Below are 20,000 nucleotides of genomic sequence, written 5' to 3'. Positions count from 1 at the left end.
AGCTTGGTCCTGGACATACCATATCCAATTTATAATAGGTTGCTTCCAGTCTACCTGAATTTGTCATGGTAGATTCAGTAGAATCCAGCTCATACTGGGAAATTCTGGATGAATGGCTGTTGGTTCTATGATCAGTGTTCCTTCTCAAGCAAGGACAAGTAACTTACAAAGAACTGTTTCTCAAAAGATACATAATTTTCTACTGCAGATGATAGGGCTTTGCTTAAGATCCCCATAAATCAGCATTGTGGTTCTTCTACTCATGATTGTCAGAGTTTTTACATATCTTTCCTTACTACTGAAGCCTCCAACACCATAGGATCTGCCTGATCATACTCAAGGCTGCCTGTATCATAGGCTGAGCCTCTGGGAAAAACCCTGTCCTGTCCTGAGCCCTCTCAAAGCGGGAAGCCCTCCTTCCACATTACCCAGCCTTACGACTGGAGAGGTTTCTAACTGTGGTAAAACTGCAGAAGTTTACTATGTGCTCTGCTTCATTTCTTCCATTAAGGAACACAGATACAGTCATCTGCTTTTTACTCCGGAGGATGCATCTTGGGCAGAGGCTGGCTGTGATGTGAGCACTACAGCAGATGTGAAGCCATGGCAGCTGGAAGCTAGCTACTAGTGCCCTCCTGCTGCAAGTACTCCCTGAAGGAGGTCTGTGACTCCATAGCCACCCCACAGAGAGTCGTGATGTCCCGAAAGTTTTAAAAAAGTGGTTGTCATGTGAAAGTTATAAGTAAAATGCATAAGATGACAAAAATGCTGGAGTATGATAAAAGAAGCAAGAAGGCTCTAGGCTTTGGAATGCAACCAGTACCTGAAGAATCCTATACGGGCTTTGAGATGTGCAAGGTGAAGTGATATGCAGATGGGGTGAGGGGGCTGCAATGCTCAGCAAAAATAAAACATCCCCAGTCATTCAGTTTGAAGAAAGCCTGCACTTATATTCACTATTGTTTCAAATCCCATTCCCAAGCTCTTGGAACCATTCATTCCTTAACTATAATTTACATTTCTTTCACTGCCTGATAATTGATTTTTTTCTTTCCTTCTGCTGTGAGTCAGTTAGTTAACATACTCCTTAGTTGTGCTTTCAACAATATTGTGTGCCACCTTTTTTGTTCAGCCACTTTATGGAAAGGTTATCACATCAATTTCACAACTTTTAATATCTCAATAGCAACACTCTCAAATATTCTTTTCTATTTCCATGCCATGCCCCTATGTGAGCTTTTTCAAATACCGAGTTGTTTTTCAGTTATATCTTCAGAACAAGGCTTTGTAATTTTAAATGCAGTAATAGAGAGATAAACTCCTTGTCTTGTCTCCTCAGATTGTGTATATTCCTCTTGTAGCAGGTCTCTTCTGTAGTCACAATCAGACATGGATTCCTCTCATTCCTTCTCTCTGTGGGGTGTTTCAGCTCAAGAGCAATCCATTATGTCTGGAAGGTCACTATATTCAACAGCTAAACAAGATGCCAATGATTCCCAAGAAAAGCTTCAACCACAGCAGTCTATAAAAATCATTCTATCCTCTGAACTCTTAGAACACGTGGCTTTTATTGGCTACTTGTAGTTGTTTTCCTTGTTTTCTGTTATTTTTCTTTCTCATGTCATGTCTTTTATTTTGGTTTCTTTTTTTTTTTTTTCCTTTTTATCGGTACTGGGGATCAAACTCATGACCCCCTGCTTGCAAGGCAGGTACTTATGCCGCTGAGCTAAATCCCCAGGGCCTTGTCATGTCTTTTTAGAGTTATTTTAGAGAGAACCTAAACGTAAAGTCTGAATCTTGTCTCCAAATCTGACAATTAAATATACACATATATTTATGCATGTACACATTTACACAAACATTTTATAGTTTGCCTCCGGTACTTCAATATGAACCTACAAATCACTCTGCATCTTCAAACTTATTATTCTTTTATCGAGTCTCACTCTAATCTGTCATTATCTTTTATATATTGTTAGAACTTTACTGAAACCCTCTACACGTGCATTGTAGACCTAGGTGGAGCTTTCCCCACTAGGAAGAGCAGGCAGAGAGCTGCAAGGGACAGATCATGAAAGAAACCAAAGTAATGTCCTTGAGACTTTAAGACTCAGCTGGTGTTTTGATGTAAGAATTAGCCCATTTCTAAATTAGATTCTTAGCCTCTAGGCAGGATTGCCTAATTCTCCAGTCAACATGTATCTAGCAGTTATACAACATTCTGGTACCTTAGAGCTAATGGCTGTAACACAATAGCTAGCCTAAAACTAAGGAAACAGAAGATGAAAGAGCTGAAGTGGTGGGAGAGAAAGATGGAACGGAAAAGCAAAAGACATAGGATCCACAGATGCCAAAAAGATGAATGCTCACAGGTGTCAAATTTGCAGTTGCTGCTGGTAGGATAGGAACTGAAGAGATGGCATTGCATCTGTCAAACTCGTGGTTGGGCAATTTCACCACACAAGTGAAAGAGAACCAAGTCCAGATTAAGTGCTATGAGAATTAAATGTAGCTAAGACTGAACTGTAATAAGCTCAAAGACATTCTGTAAGAATGTCAGCCGCTTCAAGAATAGACATCAAGAGCTTGAGAAAGGGGACTGTTATAGTTTATAACTAGATGTCCCCTAAAAGCCTCATGTGCTCATAGGTGGGACTTTGGAGAGGTAATTAGATAAGTGAGTGTGTGATACTCATCAATGGTTTAGTCTACTGACTGGTTTCTAGCTGGGTGCGATGTTGGATGGTGAAGTCTGTGGGAAGAAGAGATGAGTCACTGTGGGCATGGCCTGGAATGGTATATATCCTTCTCCTCTTGATCTCTGCTCCTTCCTGCTTGCCATGCCTTGAGCTCTTTCTTCTTTGCTATGTTCCTCTGAAATGTCTGTCTTGGAGTCAGCCAAATATGGACTACAAATGAAACCTCTACAAAGTATGAGCCAAAACAGCCTCTCATCTTTTAACTTGAGGGTCCCAGCAACGAGAATGTAACTAAGACAAAGCCCTAAAGATTAGGCCTGTCTGGAGGCCTCGTATGGAGGATACCAGGGCATACATGTCACCTAGAAGAAAAAAAAATTAAGCAAATTTAAAAGAGGAAAAAAAAAAAAATCAACCTGACTTTGAAAAGTAAAACAGTATTTTTTCCTCTGGGAAGGGTTGTGAGGAGACAATAGGAACAGTGTTGTTATGGTTTGGATCTTAAATGTCCACCAAAAACCCATACGCTAAATTTAGTTCCCTACTTATGGCACTACTGGGCAATGGTGGAACCTTTAGTGGACTGGACCAAAGGAAAGGAAGTTAGGTTGATCAGAATAATGGAACCCCTGCCCATTTCTCTCTCTTTGTACCCAGACTACCCCAAAGTGAGTCATTTCTTCCACCATACTTCTCACCATGACGTTGTGCAGGCCCAAGGGCCACAGGGACAAATAACCATGGACTGAAATTTCTGAAACCCAAACAAAGTCAAAACAAATCTTTTCTCCTTGTAAGTTGATTTTCTCATTTTGTTACACCATGACAAAAAGCTGACACTAATACTAAATTCTGAGGAAACCAAATGAGAGTGTCCCTGTATGCTGCCTCCTTCCTCTGTGAGGGAGAACATAAGGTACTCTGCAGAGGGTGAGAGACCTGGAGCTGACAGGGGCTCCAAAACATCAAAAGGGTGCCTGAAAAGATCTGCCATGCTGTGGGAGTTTGCAACTCCAGAGACTCGCAAACACAATTGGGTGCAGTAGCAATTGGTAATGTGACTGTCTCTCAGTGGGAGTTCTTAGGGGCAAGAATGAGAAGTGGTGACAGTTCAGAATTGGGGACTGGCAGACTAGATGCATCAACAGGTCACTATGAAAAGGGAACTGAGTACCAAGGACAGAGTGATGGAAACGACTCAGGAAGGCCTCCACACAGGGAAGGGAAGAGCCCAAAGGATAGAGAAGACATCAAAACACTAGGGATTTTGATAAGAGTTCATAGTTTGTTCAGGGATAGAGGGAGAGAATGCTGTCAAAAAGTTGAATTGTCAAGTTCCAGCTTTCAGAAGTTACCTATGTCTGGATCAAAGTAAGGTTCACATTGTGTTTGCGGAAGTGAATTTTAAGATCACGAAGTAGAGAAAGGCAACAGATTCTGAAGCCAGGATGAAGCTTTCAAGGACAATGGCAGGGAACACTGTAGAGGAGTAGGTGAGCCACTGGTCTGGGAAGAAGGTGGGATAGTGACCTAGAAAAGAAGCCAACAAAAGTAGGCCACCAGTGGCACAAGTGAGTTGTTCAGGTCTCAAAGAGGCACTATCAAATAGAGAAAAAGGAGAGCTATTTTGTCATCGGCTTACTTATGCTTCATTTCTCACGTCTATTACCCAACTGTCTACTGATAGTCTCCTCTTGTGTCTATTTCTGAGGGTCTGTTTGCTTTTGTTGTTGCTTTTGTTATGTGGTACTGGGGACTGAACCAAGGGCCTTACACATGTTGGCAAGTAGCATCGTTCTAGCTCTGGGATATATTTCAGGATCATCGTCTTCTAATGGACTATATATTCCCCAACTCTGCAATTTACTCTTTTTCCCCTCATTTTGTTTTTAAATTGCAGATAATAGCATTACTATTCACCTGGGAGGGCAGGGGATCAAACTCATGACCTCACGCTTGCCAGGCAAGCACTGTAGCTATTGTAAAATCATAGGAAACAAAATTTCTTTATCATCTCTTTTTGTCAACTCCCTTCTTATTCCCCTTTGCAAGTGCTCAAAGTGCTCTCACCCTCAATCAAAAAAAAAAAAAAAAAACAGTAATAAAAACTTCTCTGCTGACATGTTGGCTCATGCTTATAATCCCAGCATTTAGGTGGCTGAGGCAGGAGGATTACTGAGTTCAAGGCCAACCTGAACTACATAGATCCTGTCTTTAAAAAAACAACAAAAAAACTTCCTTTAGGGTCACACAGACCTGAGTTTGAATCCCAGTTCAACAATTTCTACTTTGAATAATTGTGGGCATGTCTTAATGACTCTTTACTGAGACCAAATACCTGATACCCAAAATGAAGGAAGGAAGGGTTTATTTCTTACAGCTCTTGGAGGTTTCAGCCCATACTCAGTTGGCTCAATGGCAGGGTGGCATGGTGGGGCTGTAGTTCATGGCAGCCACAAACTGCAAAGCATGAACTGGCAAAAGAGAGCGAGACACACCTTCTTCCTGCCATTACATCATATCCTGGCTCCACCCCTGGGTGGGTGAAACATTCACACCACCAATCCTAGACAACGCTAGACAACGAACCAATCACAAATGCTATGAAGCTTTGCACCTCCATGCGCCTGAATGAGGGTTTGGGGGGACGTTTAAATATACCACAACAGGGCACAAACACATCCTAATCATTAATTTTTTCTTCTTTAAAATGGTTATAATACTACTACTGATCACACATAGTTATGATGAAACTTATATGAATACATACCAAGAATTTAGCACCTTGTAGTTACTTTAAAAATATGAATAACATTAAATCTAGAACTTCCCCCCTAGATTCCTGATTTCATGCAGTGAAGCTTACAATCATATTTCTTTTTTTTTTTTTTTTTTTGTCTTTTTCCTTTTTATCAGTACCAGGGATCGAACTCACGACTGCCTGCTTGCAAGGCAGGCGCTTATGCCGCTGAGCTAAATCCCCAGCCCCTACAATCATATTTCTTAATTTCTGTATTTTTATGGGCATATTTCTTAAATTTTTATGAATGCTTGGATTATTGCAAATACTCAAATTATGTTGATCATTTGATTTTAAAAGTTCAGTAGTAATCATTTAGAATCATAAACAAAATAGTTTTAATTGTATGTGTCTTTAAATTCATGTCCTTTGAATAATAAATACATGATTAACATTTTGGTCATTTATAAATTCAGTATGCATTCTCAACAATTAAATCTAATACATAAATAAAATGAAGTCATCAATAAGTTTTTAAATGCATCTTATTTTAGAAAATATAGGGCTGGGAATTCAGCTCAGCAGCACAAGTGCCTGCCTGACACGCACGAGGTCTGGAGTTCGATCTCCGGTACCAAAAAACAAACAAACAAAAAATATAATACCATTGAATTGTAAGTAAAATATTCTTTCAAACACCCCGTTAATGACTTTACACCTGAAGTAGCTGTTTGTTTCAGAACGGAAACATAGAATAGTTAGATTTTGAGCATGGAAGAAAACCAACTGCTAGAGTGGTGCTGGCCCCTGGGCTCCTCTGACCTCCCCCATCCCACCTGTCAAACCAACATTCACATTCTCTTCTTACTAATCCCTTCTTAAAGCTAAATTCAACTCCCCCTTATCCAGGGCAAAGGTTCAGAGTAAGAGGGAAAATAAGGACATTACTAACCCTGCCTATTGAAGCACAACATGATTCCACAGCCTGCTATCTGCCATGCCATCACTGGCTACACCTCTGCTCCTCCGACTTCTCTTCCCTGGTCTTCTCTGGCCATGGCCATTGAAACTGAACACATACATTAAGTGATACACCAGTGTGATGGGAAACACTCCACCCAAATGGCAGCTGGTTAAAGGAAGCATGACTTGTATGGTTACTTTGGCAAAAATTACTCAGTAAGACACCAAAATTTCAGTGCTTTTTCCCATAAAGAATCAATGGCTGAGTCAGGTTAGGAGTAAATTTTGTTAAAATTGACAGAACATATCTACCTGATCAAAGGTTCTCCCTGTTAATTGTTTCTTTTTAAGGAAGAAATGTAGTAGGGCTAGCTAGAGGATAAAGATTAGGAAACAAATGACCATGTCTGTTATCTTACCCAACATGCCACACTCTATACAACGTGTTACTCTTTGCCCTTCCCTACAAATGGACAAAACACCCCCACCAAAGCTAGAACCATGCTCAGTGCTATATATCGCAGGAAACTCATGTGCATGAGAATTAATTAGGAAAGTAAATAAATAAATGCTTCAAGACCTTAGTCTTTTCTTTTTTTTTTTTTTTTTTTTTTTTTTTTTTTTTTTTTTTGCTACTGGGGATCAAATTCATTACTTTGCTCTTGCCTGGCAGGCATTTATGCCACTGAGTTAATTCCCTGGCACTAAGACCTTAGTCTTTTTTTTGTCTTTTTCCTTTTTATTGGTACCGGGGATCGAACTCACAACTGCCTGCTTGCAAGGTAGGCGCTTATGCCGCTGAGCTAAATCCCCAGCCCCCAAGACCTTAGTCTTTACAGAAACTTAGTCCTATATGAGTCTTAACAAACATAGATGGATCCAAAAGGGGGTGGGGGGAAACGGCAAAAACTCCTCTATGACAAAAACCAGTTTAAAAAGAGAGGAGAAAAAAAAAAAAAAAACCAGGTGTGGTGGCACATGCCCATAATCTCAGCACTCAGGAGGCTGAGGCAGGAGGATTGCTGTGAGTTTGAAGCCAGCCTGAGCTACATAGCAAGATTTTGTCTCAGAAAACAAAAAAAAAGGAAAAATAAATGTTAGCTTGAGCAACTACAGTTTCTTCTATTAAACAGAACCTCAGAAAAGATGGGACGGTACTACACAGTTTCTAATTCTGGTGTATCCCATAACAGAGAAAAGGTATTATGGCTCAGCTGCAAACCCTGGGCCCTCCTTTTCCCAGTGGCCTAAATCAATCCCCAGTCCAGGACAAGATGCTGAGTGAGACACCTAATTATTTCAGGCCACTAGGGTAAGCACTATTCCTGGCAACTCTGCAGGCAGCGCCATGGATGAGGGTTTCTAATTCTCTTTGGTGATTTGGCTCAGTGTAAACTGAAATTTTTCTTTCAGTCTTTCAGATAGATAAGTAGGAAAGACAAGCTCCAGTCCTGAGAGAGACACAATCAAGGTTAATTTCAGTTCCTTTTCTGTGCAGTAAAGTCCACTTTTCCTCTGCTGCCTTTCTGACACCTGTCCTTATATTTTTATCTACTTATTAAATACCTAGTGAGATATCTTTGGCAGTCTCTGATGTTCACCCAGTCATCCAAGGCTTCTCAGTCTAAAGAAATGAACAAGGTTGTACTGTGAGGCAGTTTCCTTCAGAGGCTGGGAAGCTGGGAGAAGGTCTCCCTACTATGGATGTTTTGAGGGTATGGCTGAGATCAATACCTCTTCTCAGGAGAGGCAATACTGAGTGATTCAACTTGTCTATTACTAAATCTCTCATTATTGGTTACCACTGCTCTCGCAATATCCCCACTTATTACCTAATGCACAAAGGGAAAGGCAAGGCAACGTATTTCCATTCAAAAAATTGTCAGTTCGAGGTTTAAAAGTTTAGAAGCTGGAGGGATCCCTCACTAGTAGAGTGGCAAGCATCTCACACATTATTAGGCTTGGGTTCAATTCCCAGCTCAGGGCTAAGAGGAAAAAAAGTTTAGGAGAGGTGTTTAAAGTGAATTCAACAAGACCATGTTTTCACTGGAAAGTGGATCAGCTGACACCTGTCCATCGTTTTATAGGTCACAACCTCTTTGTAAGTTTAGCAAGGTGTTTTATTTGCTATTTCCTCTTTGAAAATTTCTATTTCTTCTTTCTTATACCGTGGATACCAGTGAAGAAGCACCAGGTGGCCATTCCAGGCACTTCTACGATATACACAGGCTGTGCCTATTGAGTATACAACATCAGGCTGGAGAATTTCTGAGGTTGTAAAGACAACAAATAAAGCATTAGGGGGAGCAAGCTCTAATGAAATATTCGTGCTCCCCCAAAGACACACTTAACACCTCCCCTTCCTTATCACAAATAAAACACTAACCAATGTACTCTGCGCTTTTCCAAACTGCACCGCTCTTCTCAGTATCTTCAAAGAAACGCAAACACTGTGCTTTGAGATGGGTAGGTGTAAAGGAACATTCTGCACAATTATATCTAGGCTGCCGCAGATTTATATCACATGCATACATATATTTGGAGGCTATTAATTCATGGTGACAGCTGAGCATGACAAATGCAACAGTACACAAGTTGGAAACGCGGAGCGGGGAGGGGGGGATGCAACTACGAACCCCATGCAGACAAACACACACTGAGTTTTCCTCATCACACACGTGGCTGCACTTACAGGAGTTTAACCACAACCGAAAAACCCCAAACACAGGAGGCTCCGGCGCCCGCGAGCTGCCCACACACGCGGGGAGCCGCGCCCTCAGCGACGTGCGAGATGGTCGCGCGTCCCCGGGCACACTCGCGCTCCCACCCGCATCCCACTGCGCGAACACACGCGCGCCCTCCGGGGACGCGGCGGCGCCCGGGGCTGGGGGCAGGGCCGGCGGGGCGGGAGCGCCGCCCGGGGAGGGGACGAGGGGCCGAGGGGCGGGCGCGGGGCGGCGCCCGGCTCACGTGGGCGGGCGGGAGCAGCTGAAGGTCCGCTCGGGAGCCCGGGCTGTCCTCTCGCGCGCGGCGCTGGCCCGGGCGGCGGCGGCGGCGAAGGAGGAGGAGGAGAAAGGCGGCCGTGGCGGCGGCGAAAGAGGAGGGGAGGACGGGGGCGGCGTCGGACTGGAGCCGAGCGGCGGCGCGAGCTGCCCGGGACGCAGTCGTGAGCTCGCCCGCCGGGCCCCCACCCCCGAGCTACACCCTGCCGTGCCCAGCTCTGCCCGCGTCCGTGCCCCCGCGGGGAGCGCGCCGGGGCTGCCCCCCGAATGACGGGCGGAAGGTTCGACTTCGACGATGGCGGCACCTACTGCGGCGGCTGGGAGGAGGGCAAGGCGCACGGGCATGGCATCTGCACGGGGCCCAAGGGCCAGGGCGAGTACTCCGGCTCCTGGTCACACGGCTTCGAGGTGGTCGGAGGCTACACCTGGCCCAGCGGCAACACCTACCAGGGCTACTGGGCGCAGGGCAAGCGGCACGGGCTGGGGGTGGAGACGAAGGGCAAGTGGATGTACCGGGGGGAGTGGTCACATGGTTTTAAGGGGCGCTACGGGGTCCGGCAGAGCCTGTGCACCCCCGCCCGCTACGAGGGTACCTGGAGTAACGGGCTGCAGGACGGGTACGGCGTGGAGACCTACGGGGACGGAGGTGAGCGGCGTCGCAGGCGGCTCCGCGAGCCGGTGCCCTGGGCTCTGCCCGGGCTGCGGGGAAGCGGGGAGGACGCGAGGCGCACATGTCCGGAAACCCGCCAAAACACCTGGGGGCGCCTCCTGCCTACGGAGGGGCTTTGGGTCGCCTCTGGGGCGAGAGGGTTGGCCCTGACCCGGTTCTCGGAGCGGGCAGTGTCCACACCGGGGGGGGGGGGCGAGGCGTGACTACACCTGGCCAGCGCTGCGCTGCCACCGGGAGGGAGCACCGCCCGGGAGGGTTGGGTTGGAGAGAGGACGCTGTCACTTGAGCCCGTCACATTACGTTCCTGATCCCTCCCTCTCCCGGCCGCGTTTGAAATCGCCACTCCAGTGGAGTTAGAGCGAACGCTCTGGGCTTCTGAGGCTGCCGGTCTGTTGCCACCGTTCCCCGGGTTAGTTTCACGTGGAGTCTCGGATTTCGCTTCTGGTCCTCTAGTAGCCTAAAGATAGAAGCCAGAACCCCATAACTAGGATGTTGGGGAACTGAACCTTATTTAGTGTGCATTTGGAAATATCCTAGTTATGGGCATAGAGAGACCACCTGATGCAGGTGGGATTCAGAGAATCCGTTTTCTGTTTCCGATTTTCATTGGTTCCTTAAAGTACTGCTTTTCAATTAAAAGAATAGCAGCCGTAACTGCTATTGTTTGGACAGATAGGAAAGCATTTTAGAAATGGGCAACTGTATTTTTAAAAATACAATTGAAAAGTATGTTGTTCCTGTAGTTGCTAAGTTAGCAGCGATAGTACTTTGCTCCTGAAAATAGTACTGAATCATTGACTTCCATTAAGGTATATGACCCAAACGATAATCCTAGCTATGAACACAAATCACCTTATTTTCGTAGTTCACAAAATTTGTAAAATAATTTGTATGTATAATAGTTCCTTTTTTAATTAGAAAAATTACATGATTGAAACAGGTGTCAAAACTTGATGAATTTCTTTGCATACAAAGCTAAGAAAAATGAATGACTTATGCTTTGGCCAAGTACATTTTTCGATAATAAACATAATCATATTTAATTGAAAAGAATTGTAAGAGGCGATGTCACCTTTTAGAATTAAGCTGCTCAGAGATGGAGGATATTAAAGGGATCCAATTAAGAGTGTCTCCAGCCCACTGCAACTCCAGTTATTCCATTGCTTATATAAAAGCTTATACAATTTGTACACTTCACTTACTCAGAACACTTGGGCCGTGTTTCAAATGCAAAACAGCAGAAGGGTAGGATTTTCTAAAAAGGACATCTTTTCGTCCTACAGTATAAGTAAAGGATATGGTTGAGTTAAAAAAAAACAACTTAAATACTTTTTTGTAGGCTGTTTGGAATCTCAAATTTAGTATTAATCAGGGCCATTAAATGATCTCAATGGGCATAAAGTGCCTTCACTGACAGTTCTATTTTGTGATTTTTTCTTGGAAGCCCTAATGTCCAACAGAATTCCATGCTCAAGGAAGGAATGCAAAAATTTTTTTTTCATTTAAATGCAGGCATTTTATAATATTTTAAGATCATGGCTAGTTTGGAAGGTTAAAAATACTGTGTTAAAAGTAAAGAGTAACTTTCTGAAGTTCCTACTCATTAAATCTCTTGGTTCAGAGTATTCATTATACCCAGTGATCCAAATATATATAGCACAGTATAAGCCTCTATGTTCAAGCCCTCAAAATGTCTTTATGAATAATCTGTCTTCTGTTTTAGAATTCTTAAAAATTCTTAAAAGTCTTAAATTTGGCAATACCATAGTACTGTGGTTTTCTTTTTCTACTCCCCCCTCAAAACCACTAATGTGCTACAATTAGGAAGGAAAATTTAAAATCACTTTTGAATGTCCACTTTCTGTTAGTCAATTTTGTTGTTTTTGTTTTTTCCTCGTGTCACTTCATTAGACTCTCCTTACTCATTAAATGGAAATACACTGCTATGACTTATTTCATAACAAAATTTTTGGCCAGAAAGGGATATTACTTTCCCTAGTCTTACTCAAGAGTGAGCTTGTTTTTGCTTGCATTCTGCATACCACCACGTCTGTCCATACAATCAGATTTAGGGACAATCTGATTCCATGTCTTTTGTGGTGACATTAGGCTAGAAGAGGAGAAAAGAAATGGTAATTCCATATGAGAAGTATCACTGTATCTTATTAGTGGTTTGTGTGTGAAGTATTGCTGAATAGAACCCCCCTGACTATTAAGAATAAATAAGTACTATGCTCATGCAAGATGAGGCTTGGTACCCAAAATTTTTGGTGCAAATTTTGATACGCTGCACTTTGGTTTTTTTTTTTTTTTTTTTTTTTTTTTTGCTTGTCATAAAATGATCAAAATAGACCCATTGTTTCATTAGCTACTTTGCACATAACAAGTTTATAGCATATAAAATATATAGCATATAAATTTGTAGCATATATTGGCATAGAGTAGTCCAAATCTGAAACTCCTTATGAATTGGATTCCTTCCATTACAAGAGTGTGCAATTAAGGGGACTAGATCTAAAAAGTCAGCTCCCAGATGAACAAAACTCAAAACAAAACCTGTAAAAAATAAGTTTTACACTTGTGAAATATGCATCTATATTTTAGGAATCAAGAGGAACTAATTACAACTTTATTTGAACAGCAAGAAGTTGGAACCCACCTGCTTCATAAATATACTTTTTTCCCCTATGTTCATTGACTGAATGAGACATTTTAAATTTCAGAAAAACTACTTATTGTTTGGCTATAAGTTAGTTTCTAGCAATGCCATAAAAGAATTCTTTTATCTACTGTAATTAAACACAATAGGAGAGGCATGTGGCTGGTGTTGCTGTTTTCCATCCCCCTGCCTGAAAGTTAAGCAGAGACTTAAACTTTCTGATTATTGCTGTTGCTTTTAACAGCCTAGATTTTCAAACAGTACTTTGGAAATGCTAAATACTGGTCTTACTTTGGAAATACCAGTTTAAGAAAACTAGCTATGTATTTCCCATCAATGTTAAACACTTAAGAAAGATGATACGGTCATGTTTTAAAAGCGTAAATACTTATATCTAGCAGCTTCTTTACAAATTGTTCTAGCAAAATTTGTCATTATGTTTGTAGAAGAGTTTGATTATGTCACTTTCAAACTGAGCAAAATATTAAAAATAAGGTAGTTTGTTTTAATATGTTTAATTCAGGCTGCATACCTTTTACCCTAGAGTTTAAATTTTATGTATAGACAAGGGAAATATCAAAGTTGAAATTTCCTAAAATTCAGTTCCTATTTCTGTTGAGGTGGCAGTGTTTGGTGATAGCTGACCTTCAGTAGGAAGCTTCTTACCCTGAAATGTTCGATATAACCTCTTTAGCCTTTTGGGTGTATCCTCTTGAGAAATAACCACCTAACCCACCTAACCCTTCAGAAGTACATAGACATCAGATTAAGACTTCATATCCACTCAGAATATGACATTCATAGTACTAGATCCAGATCCAGACTGTGACAGTTCCACTCACCGTCACTCTATTTTTCACTGTTTCTATGGTATACTCCCGAATGAAGAGAAAGAGAAAATTGATTTGGAATTTGTCACAATGCGATGCAAAAGCCATTAAATTTTAGTTTTTAAAGTGGAATGAAATAATTAGCTTTTGTTTATTACACAGTGATGTAAAATCATTAGCATTATTCAGAATATTTAAAATGATATGTCCTGTGCTTTGGAAATCTGTGCATGATTGCACAATATATTGAATATAATGCATCCCATGCATTGGCAATAAGCTTTTGCTCACATAATATGCAAAGTGCAGAGTAAACCTAAATAATCAGAAATGGAACAAGGTTAAGATAAAACCATATTCATGATTTACTTCCAATGACATGAGTTATAACACAGAAGTTACTACGTTTTAAAATTTCCAGGTAGCTACTTTGGGGGAATGCAACGACATAAAATTTCCATTTAGTTAAAGAAATTACCTCAACTTTGAAAATTCTGAAATCTCTAATTTAACTTTCATCTCCTCTAAAGATTATTTCAAAATCTGTGCGCATTGTTTTTGAAACACATTTAGAAGAACTTAAAATAAATGCTATATTAGAGATACCCTATTCCTGAAACTCAGTACATCTTTGCTCTGAGCTTAAGTTCATACAGTGACAGGAAAGGTTTCCTCTGTTTTTATCTCAGTTATTTCAAAGCTAAAATGTGTACTCTTGTTAGCCACCATAGCTGTAAAGCCTGGTTGTAAAAACTGAGACCATAGGATGCACAAATCTGAGTTTAACAATTTTGGTCCTTTTTATGAAATTCTTTGTGCTTTTAGTGTGCTTCCAGTCAGTGGTGTGATTCGTAACGCAGCAGTCTATGTGGGGACAATTCATTAAGAAAATGGCCAGGAGGAAGAAATTTAGCAAGTAATATACAAAACTGGACCTTTTTTCTTGGAAGTACAATAATGTTAAATTGCTTTTTTTTTCCATTTACTAGAGTCAGGACAGAAAATTGTATTAATCAGGTCACTCTTACCTCATTCAAATCCAAATATCAGTCCTAAGTGTTAAATGGGTTTTCCCTATCCTAAAAAGCACATGCTGAACACAATAGAACATCTAAGTCTATACCATTTGACAACTATTCAATAATTTTAAGCCTTTGTGCATGTTAGGATGTTATACTGAAGTAGCCCCTACAAGTCATTGGTAGAGAATTTTTAAGCTAAATTAATGAAATTGACAGAATTCATTTCGTCTTTTTTTCACTGTCTTCATTAGAAGCAATTTTGATGGGTTCATTTCACGGGGGAAAAAAGCTGTTTCCTAATGATGACAGTTTTTGTATTGGGAATGTGTGTTATCATGTGGAAACATGCATGAAGTTTAAATGAAAAGCAAAAATTAGACTACTACTAATGGGAAATCCTAAATAAGTACAGTATAGCCACATATCCAAAATCACTGCATGAAGATTCACACATGGGTAAAAAGTAACCCCTGAGGTTGATGTGCAAGTGTGATGTATTTCTTTAACCGGGGGCCTGCACGCCCTGTGTTCTGCGCCCTCCCAGCGCACCCAGGCTTGCAGGCCACCATGTCTCCCTGGGCCACAACTCACGCTGTGCTTTCTCGTGGTCTCCCTAAGGTACCTACCAGGGCCAGTGGGCTGGAGGCATGCGACACGGCTACGGCGTGCGCCAGAGCGTGCCCTACGGCATGGCCACCGTGATCCGCTCACCGCTGCGCACCTCGCTGGCCTCCCTGCGCAGCGAGCAGAGCAACGGCAGCGTGCTCCATGATGCAGCGGCCGCAGCCGACAGCCCGGCGGGAACCCGCGGCGGCTTCGTGCTCAACTTCCACGCGGACGCCGAGCTCTCGGGCAAGAAGAAGGGTGGCCTCTTCCGCAGGGGGTCCCTCCTGGGAAGCATGAAACTCCGCAAGTCCGAGTCCAAGTCTTCCATCTCCAGCAAGCGCAGCTCAGTCCGCAGCGACGCGGCCATGAGTAGAATTAGCTCCAGCGACGCCAACTCCACCATCAGCTTCGGGGACGTCGACTGTGATTTTTGCCCTGTGGAAGACCATGTGGACGCCACCACCACGGAGACCTACATGGGTGAATGGAAGAACGACAAGCGCAGTGGCTTCGGCATCAGCGAGCGCTCCAATGGCATGAAGTATGAAGGCGAGTGGGCAAACAATAAGAGGCACGGATATGGCTGCACTGTGTTTCCCGATGGCTCCAAAGAAGAAGGAAAGTACAAAAATAATATTCTGGTCCGTGGAATAAGGAAGCAGCTTATACCAATAAGAAATACAAAAACTAGGGAGAAAGTGGACAGAGCGATTGAAGGCGCGCAAAGGGCAGCCACCATGGCAAGAACCAAAGTGGAAATAGCCAACTCAAGGTATGTAAACACAGGGCGGGTGCGTTTGCCAGGCCTGATCCTGCAAAAGGTTGGAATGCTGTGTCTGTCATTCTGCTGGTGACATCAGCAAGTAGGTTTCTACATGTGCCCTCCCTCCAAAATAATCAGAGGTGGAAAATGATTGTAGGAGAAAGTCAGAAATGTGCCTGCATTGTTCTGAAACTTGCTCTTGCCAGAAAATTTGAAGGTGCAGTGAGCTACCTTACTGTTCTAAATTTCCTAATATTTAAGTTAACATTGGAATAGGCATTCAGACTGTTCTGTGGCCATTTTCCTGAGTCCAAAAAGTTACATTTTTCAAAGAAAGATGTTTTAAAATATTATCATAGAAAGCTCTGTTTTGGTGCCAAAAAGAAAATATCCCTGCACACAGAAATATATCTAGTACTGATACATATTTTTATTCTTATAATTAAATTGGACATCTGTAGAACCTCTCCCAAAAATTAATCCCAATTTATAAAATCGAGCATCTGTTTATTGAAGCCTTTTAGGTGAAATTGATTTTGAGAAAGCCACTATCTAGGTATGGCCAAAGTAGAAACTTACGTGACAAAATGTGGCATATATTGTTTAAAACGACAGAGCTGCTCTCCATGGGAAAGGCAGAGGCTCAAGCTTATAAAAATCACCATATTCTGTGCAGGAAAGATTAGATCACTGGTATATTGAAAGGGTTGGGGAAAGCCTAACATGGACAGATGGGACTCTCCTGGTGCCAAGATTGAAGGAAAGTAGAGCAATAGAGAGGGCTGGAGTAAGAGGGAGAAAGCGGGTGAACATTAGAATGATGAGGGGTGCATGTGGGCGCAGAAGGACCTTGAGCCTAGAGGGGTTTTTTTCTTTTTTTTATCATTTTTAGCTATTTCATGTCCTTTATGTCTATATACACAGTTTAGAATTTTGCTTGTCTCCCCTCCCCTCACCGAAATCCTTCTGGAGACAGTTTGTTTGTTTGTTTATTTATTTATTTTGTCTTTTTCCTTTTTATCGGTACCAGGGATCAAACTCACGACTGCCTGCTTGCAAGGCAGGCGCTTATGCCGCTGAGCTAAATCCTCAGCCCTGTGCCTAGATTTTACCACTAGAGTTTAGGGACTTAACAAAAGGAATGGTGAAATCTATTGGGAATAGAATTTTATTAGGGATGATGTCATGTGGTAGAAAAAAAGAAAAATGAATACATTCAAATTTTATTCTTAGCTTGTTTAAGTGGATGCTGACTGGAGTTTTGTATGACTTCAGGAGTGAGTTTGGTATAGAATATTAAAAATCTTGTTCCTGCTTCAATAATACTCTTCTGTCATATTGGCATCTCTGAAACCACAAAATACTAGCATGTCTTTTGGTTTTATTCTTAGCTTTGAATTAAACAAGCACCACATGTTTTGGTTGAACTTAGGAAGTTTCTGATATTTTGATATACCAAAAAATGGCAATTTTATGTGGCTCAATTTAACTCTTTCAGACATCTGGAGTTTCTTTTTTTTTTCAATGCCCCTATTTCACTTCTGAGTATCTCCAACACTAATTTTAGTAGAAAAGGGCACGTTTTTTACATTATTTTTAGTTAGGTAGTATGTTAAAAGTCCTTAACTTTTCATCCCAAATGAATCCTATTTTAAAGTGAATATTTCTTAGTAGTCAACAGATTTCATGAAGGGTCTCACCTGGCTTCTTGGCTGAGCATCTTTTATTTTAGATCATAGATTTCTGTGTTCACTAAGCATTAGATCTATGTGCTTTTCAGTTTGCTTTGTACACAGGTCACTTGGCATATCTAATCTTGCTGGCTTCCCAAGCCCTCAGCAAACTTTGAGAGCTAGTACTCTCCCTTTTGCTGGTCTCTAGCCTCTAATTTTAAATTCATTCCTAGATTGTTCCGTTTTATTTTCACATTTCAGTTTAGTAATATATCACAGGCAAGTTCAGTCTTGAAAGTTCAGCAGATAGAAGATAAACCTGTGCGGGACACTCTAGGAATGACTTATTTTTGTTACTGACTTTCATGACTAGTTTTAGTTGGAAGGAACTAGATAACAAAAAGGGGCTGTTTATGATGCCAAGATGGTCTCTGAGTGGACTAGTATCATAAAGTTCTCTCTGTTCAAAGACTTTTAGGGGTGATGTCATGTAGTTGGGGAGGATGTGTTACATAGTTGTAGTCAGGAAATCTGTAAAACTTTCTACTTTCAGCCAGCTAACTACTTCATGAAGGTTTCACTTTGCTATTTAACAAACAATTCATTATGCTCAGTACAATAAACCAGTCATAGAAGGATAAATACTATATGATCCCACTTAGATGAAATATCAGAAATAGTCCAACTCAGAAACAGTAAAATAGTAGTTAAGTGCTGAGGGGCAGGGGCTAGGGAATTGCTGTCAAGGGGTGTAAAGTTACGGCTATGCAAGATGAGTGAGTTCCAGAGATCTGTACAACATTGTGGCTATGGTTAACAATACCAGATTGTGCATTTAAAAATTGGTTGAACAGGCAGGCCACCTTAAGTCTTATAATAAAAATGAACTATTCAGACAACACAATAGGAAAAAGATTAAAAATAAAAACATTTGATTAAACTTACCTATTTTACTTATTTTCATCTTTTTTTAGTCCTCTTTCCATTAGCATACTACAGATACAGTTTTGCAGTTTGTTTGTGGAGAAAGCTGAAGTGCTGATATCCCCTATATAATAGCTCTAAGTTTAGATTTCCACAGTCTTTTTAAATGTTTTTAAAAATAGACTCTTTAAGGCTTAAAGATCACAACCTGAAGACAATGACTTCTAGCCATGTTACTGTAATCAACCGTGGCTCTTTATAATGCTACAGCATTTGTGCCGTCTTTCTTGACCGCCCTAGGGGTGCTATTGTTGTTACGGTGTTTTTGCAGTGTTAAGGCTGGAACCTAGGACCTTGTGCATGCTAGGTGCAAGTTTCTATACTGAGCTGCAACCCTACCTCAGTATTTTTTATTTAACTACAGTACAATGGAGAATTAAGAGCATAAAGTGTTACTTCTTCAAACTCCCTGGCAGAATAAGACCTAGAAACTGAGGCTCCCGGTACCTGCTGCTATGGAAATCACTAGTCAGTTAACAGGAAAGGGAGATGATCAGTTAATAGTCAATCACCACTCACTATATCCTCCCAGAAAGTATTAATCCCTGCACTACTATTTCTTGTGCTTCAGTGACTGTTTCCTTACATCCCAGAGAAACCTTTGTCCTATTTTGTCTTAAGCAAACCCTCAAGTTGGCTCTGGAGGATGATAATTGTATCCCTCAATAATGTCTCCTCAGGGAAACCAAGAACACAGAACCAGCCATATTCCCACAGAGGTTCAAGAAAATATGGTAGATCTCTTTTGCTTTGCTTCTCTGAAGAAAGAGGGAGAGGTGTTTCCACAGTCAACATGGGAGGCTAGTTTCCAAGGCATGTTTTACATCCCAGCTTAATTCTTACAGGTCAGGGAATATGAGCATAAGTTAGTAGATGATAGACACTAAGTGGTAGAAGAACACGTATGTAGTTTATAGCAGGTTAGCACTGGAAGAGTCAAAGCTATGAAAGATGCTAATAATTTCCTAACAAGTAGAATTTGACTTTGGGTTTTGTACTCTGAACTGAAAAGTACAATAAGATTTAATGAAACTCTTGACCTTCTCATCTTGGTTGAAGGTAGAAATCATCACCTGTGACTGAGAAACTAACCTTAGTTTCAATAAATGTTCAAGAAATAGGAGAGCAGCTCTAAATATTTCAAGAAATAAGTGTGCCTAGTCATCGCCGAGGCTGCCTTAGCCAGCAGCTGAAATACGGACACTTCTTCTGTGATGCCAGCAGCCCTGGGGGACTTTAAGGACTGTGGCGAGCAAAGCCAGTCCCAAGCCCAGGCCCTTCATTCAGCCTTTCCTTCATCCACATTGCCAGTCAGATTCTTTTGGGGTCACTGGAATGCTGTTGAGAGCATTATAACAAAAAAGTGAGTTCCCAAGTATGCTGAATTTA

At 41.6% G+C, this 20,000-nt stretch overlaps 2 protein-coding genes across 6 annotated transcripts in view; one reads left to right on the top strand and one right to left on the bottom strand.

Annotated features, from left to right (window-relative positions):
- The window catches only part of Gdap1 (ganglioside induced differentiation associated protein 1), a 47,649-nt gene extending 38,538 nt beyond the window's left edge, over nucleotides 1–9,111 (bottom strand). The window contains exon 1 of one of the 2 annotated variants that reach the window (XM_063257472.1): nucleotides 9,095–9,111. The gene's annotated coding sequence lies outside the window, so the exon portion shown is untranslated. Of the gene's footprint in view, nucleotides 1–8,788; nucleotides 9,038–9,094 lie in introns of those variants that run through there. The other variant, XM_063257471.1, reaches the window with a different exon arrangement.
- A 281-nt stretch (nucleotides 9,112–9,392) lies between these two features.
- The window catches only part of Jph1 (junctophilin 1), a 74,942-nt gene continuing 64,334 nt past the window's right edge, over nucleotides 9,393–20,000 (top strand). For all 4 annotated transcript variants that reach the window (XM_063257470.1, XM_063257469.1, XM_013143770.2 and 1 more), the window contains exons 1-2: nucleotides 9,393–10,050; nucleotides 15,204–15,963. In XM_063257470.1, coding sequence (XP_063113540.1) covers nucleotides 9,672–10,050; nucleotides 15,204–15,963 — 1,139 coding nt within the window. In that variant the 5' untranslated portion in view covers nucleotides 9,393–9,671. The remainder of the gene's footprint in view (nucleotides 10,051–15,203; nucleotides 15,964–20,000) is intronic.

The sequence above is a fragment of the Cavia porcellus genome, unplaced genomic scaffold (genome assembly GCF_034190915.1).
Source record: "Cavia porcellus strain 051 isolate PalLab524CR breed Dunkin Hartley unplaced genomic scaffold, mCavPor4.1 scaffold_10, whole genome shotgun sequence".
Taxonomy (NCBI): domain Eukaryota; kingdom Metazoa; phylum Chordata; class Mammalia; order Rodentia; family Caviidae; genus Cavia; species Cavia porcellus.
This window is presented reverse-complemented; position numbering and strand designations above follow the sequence as displayed.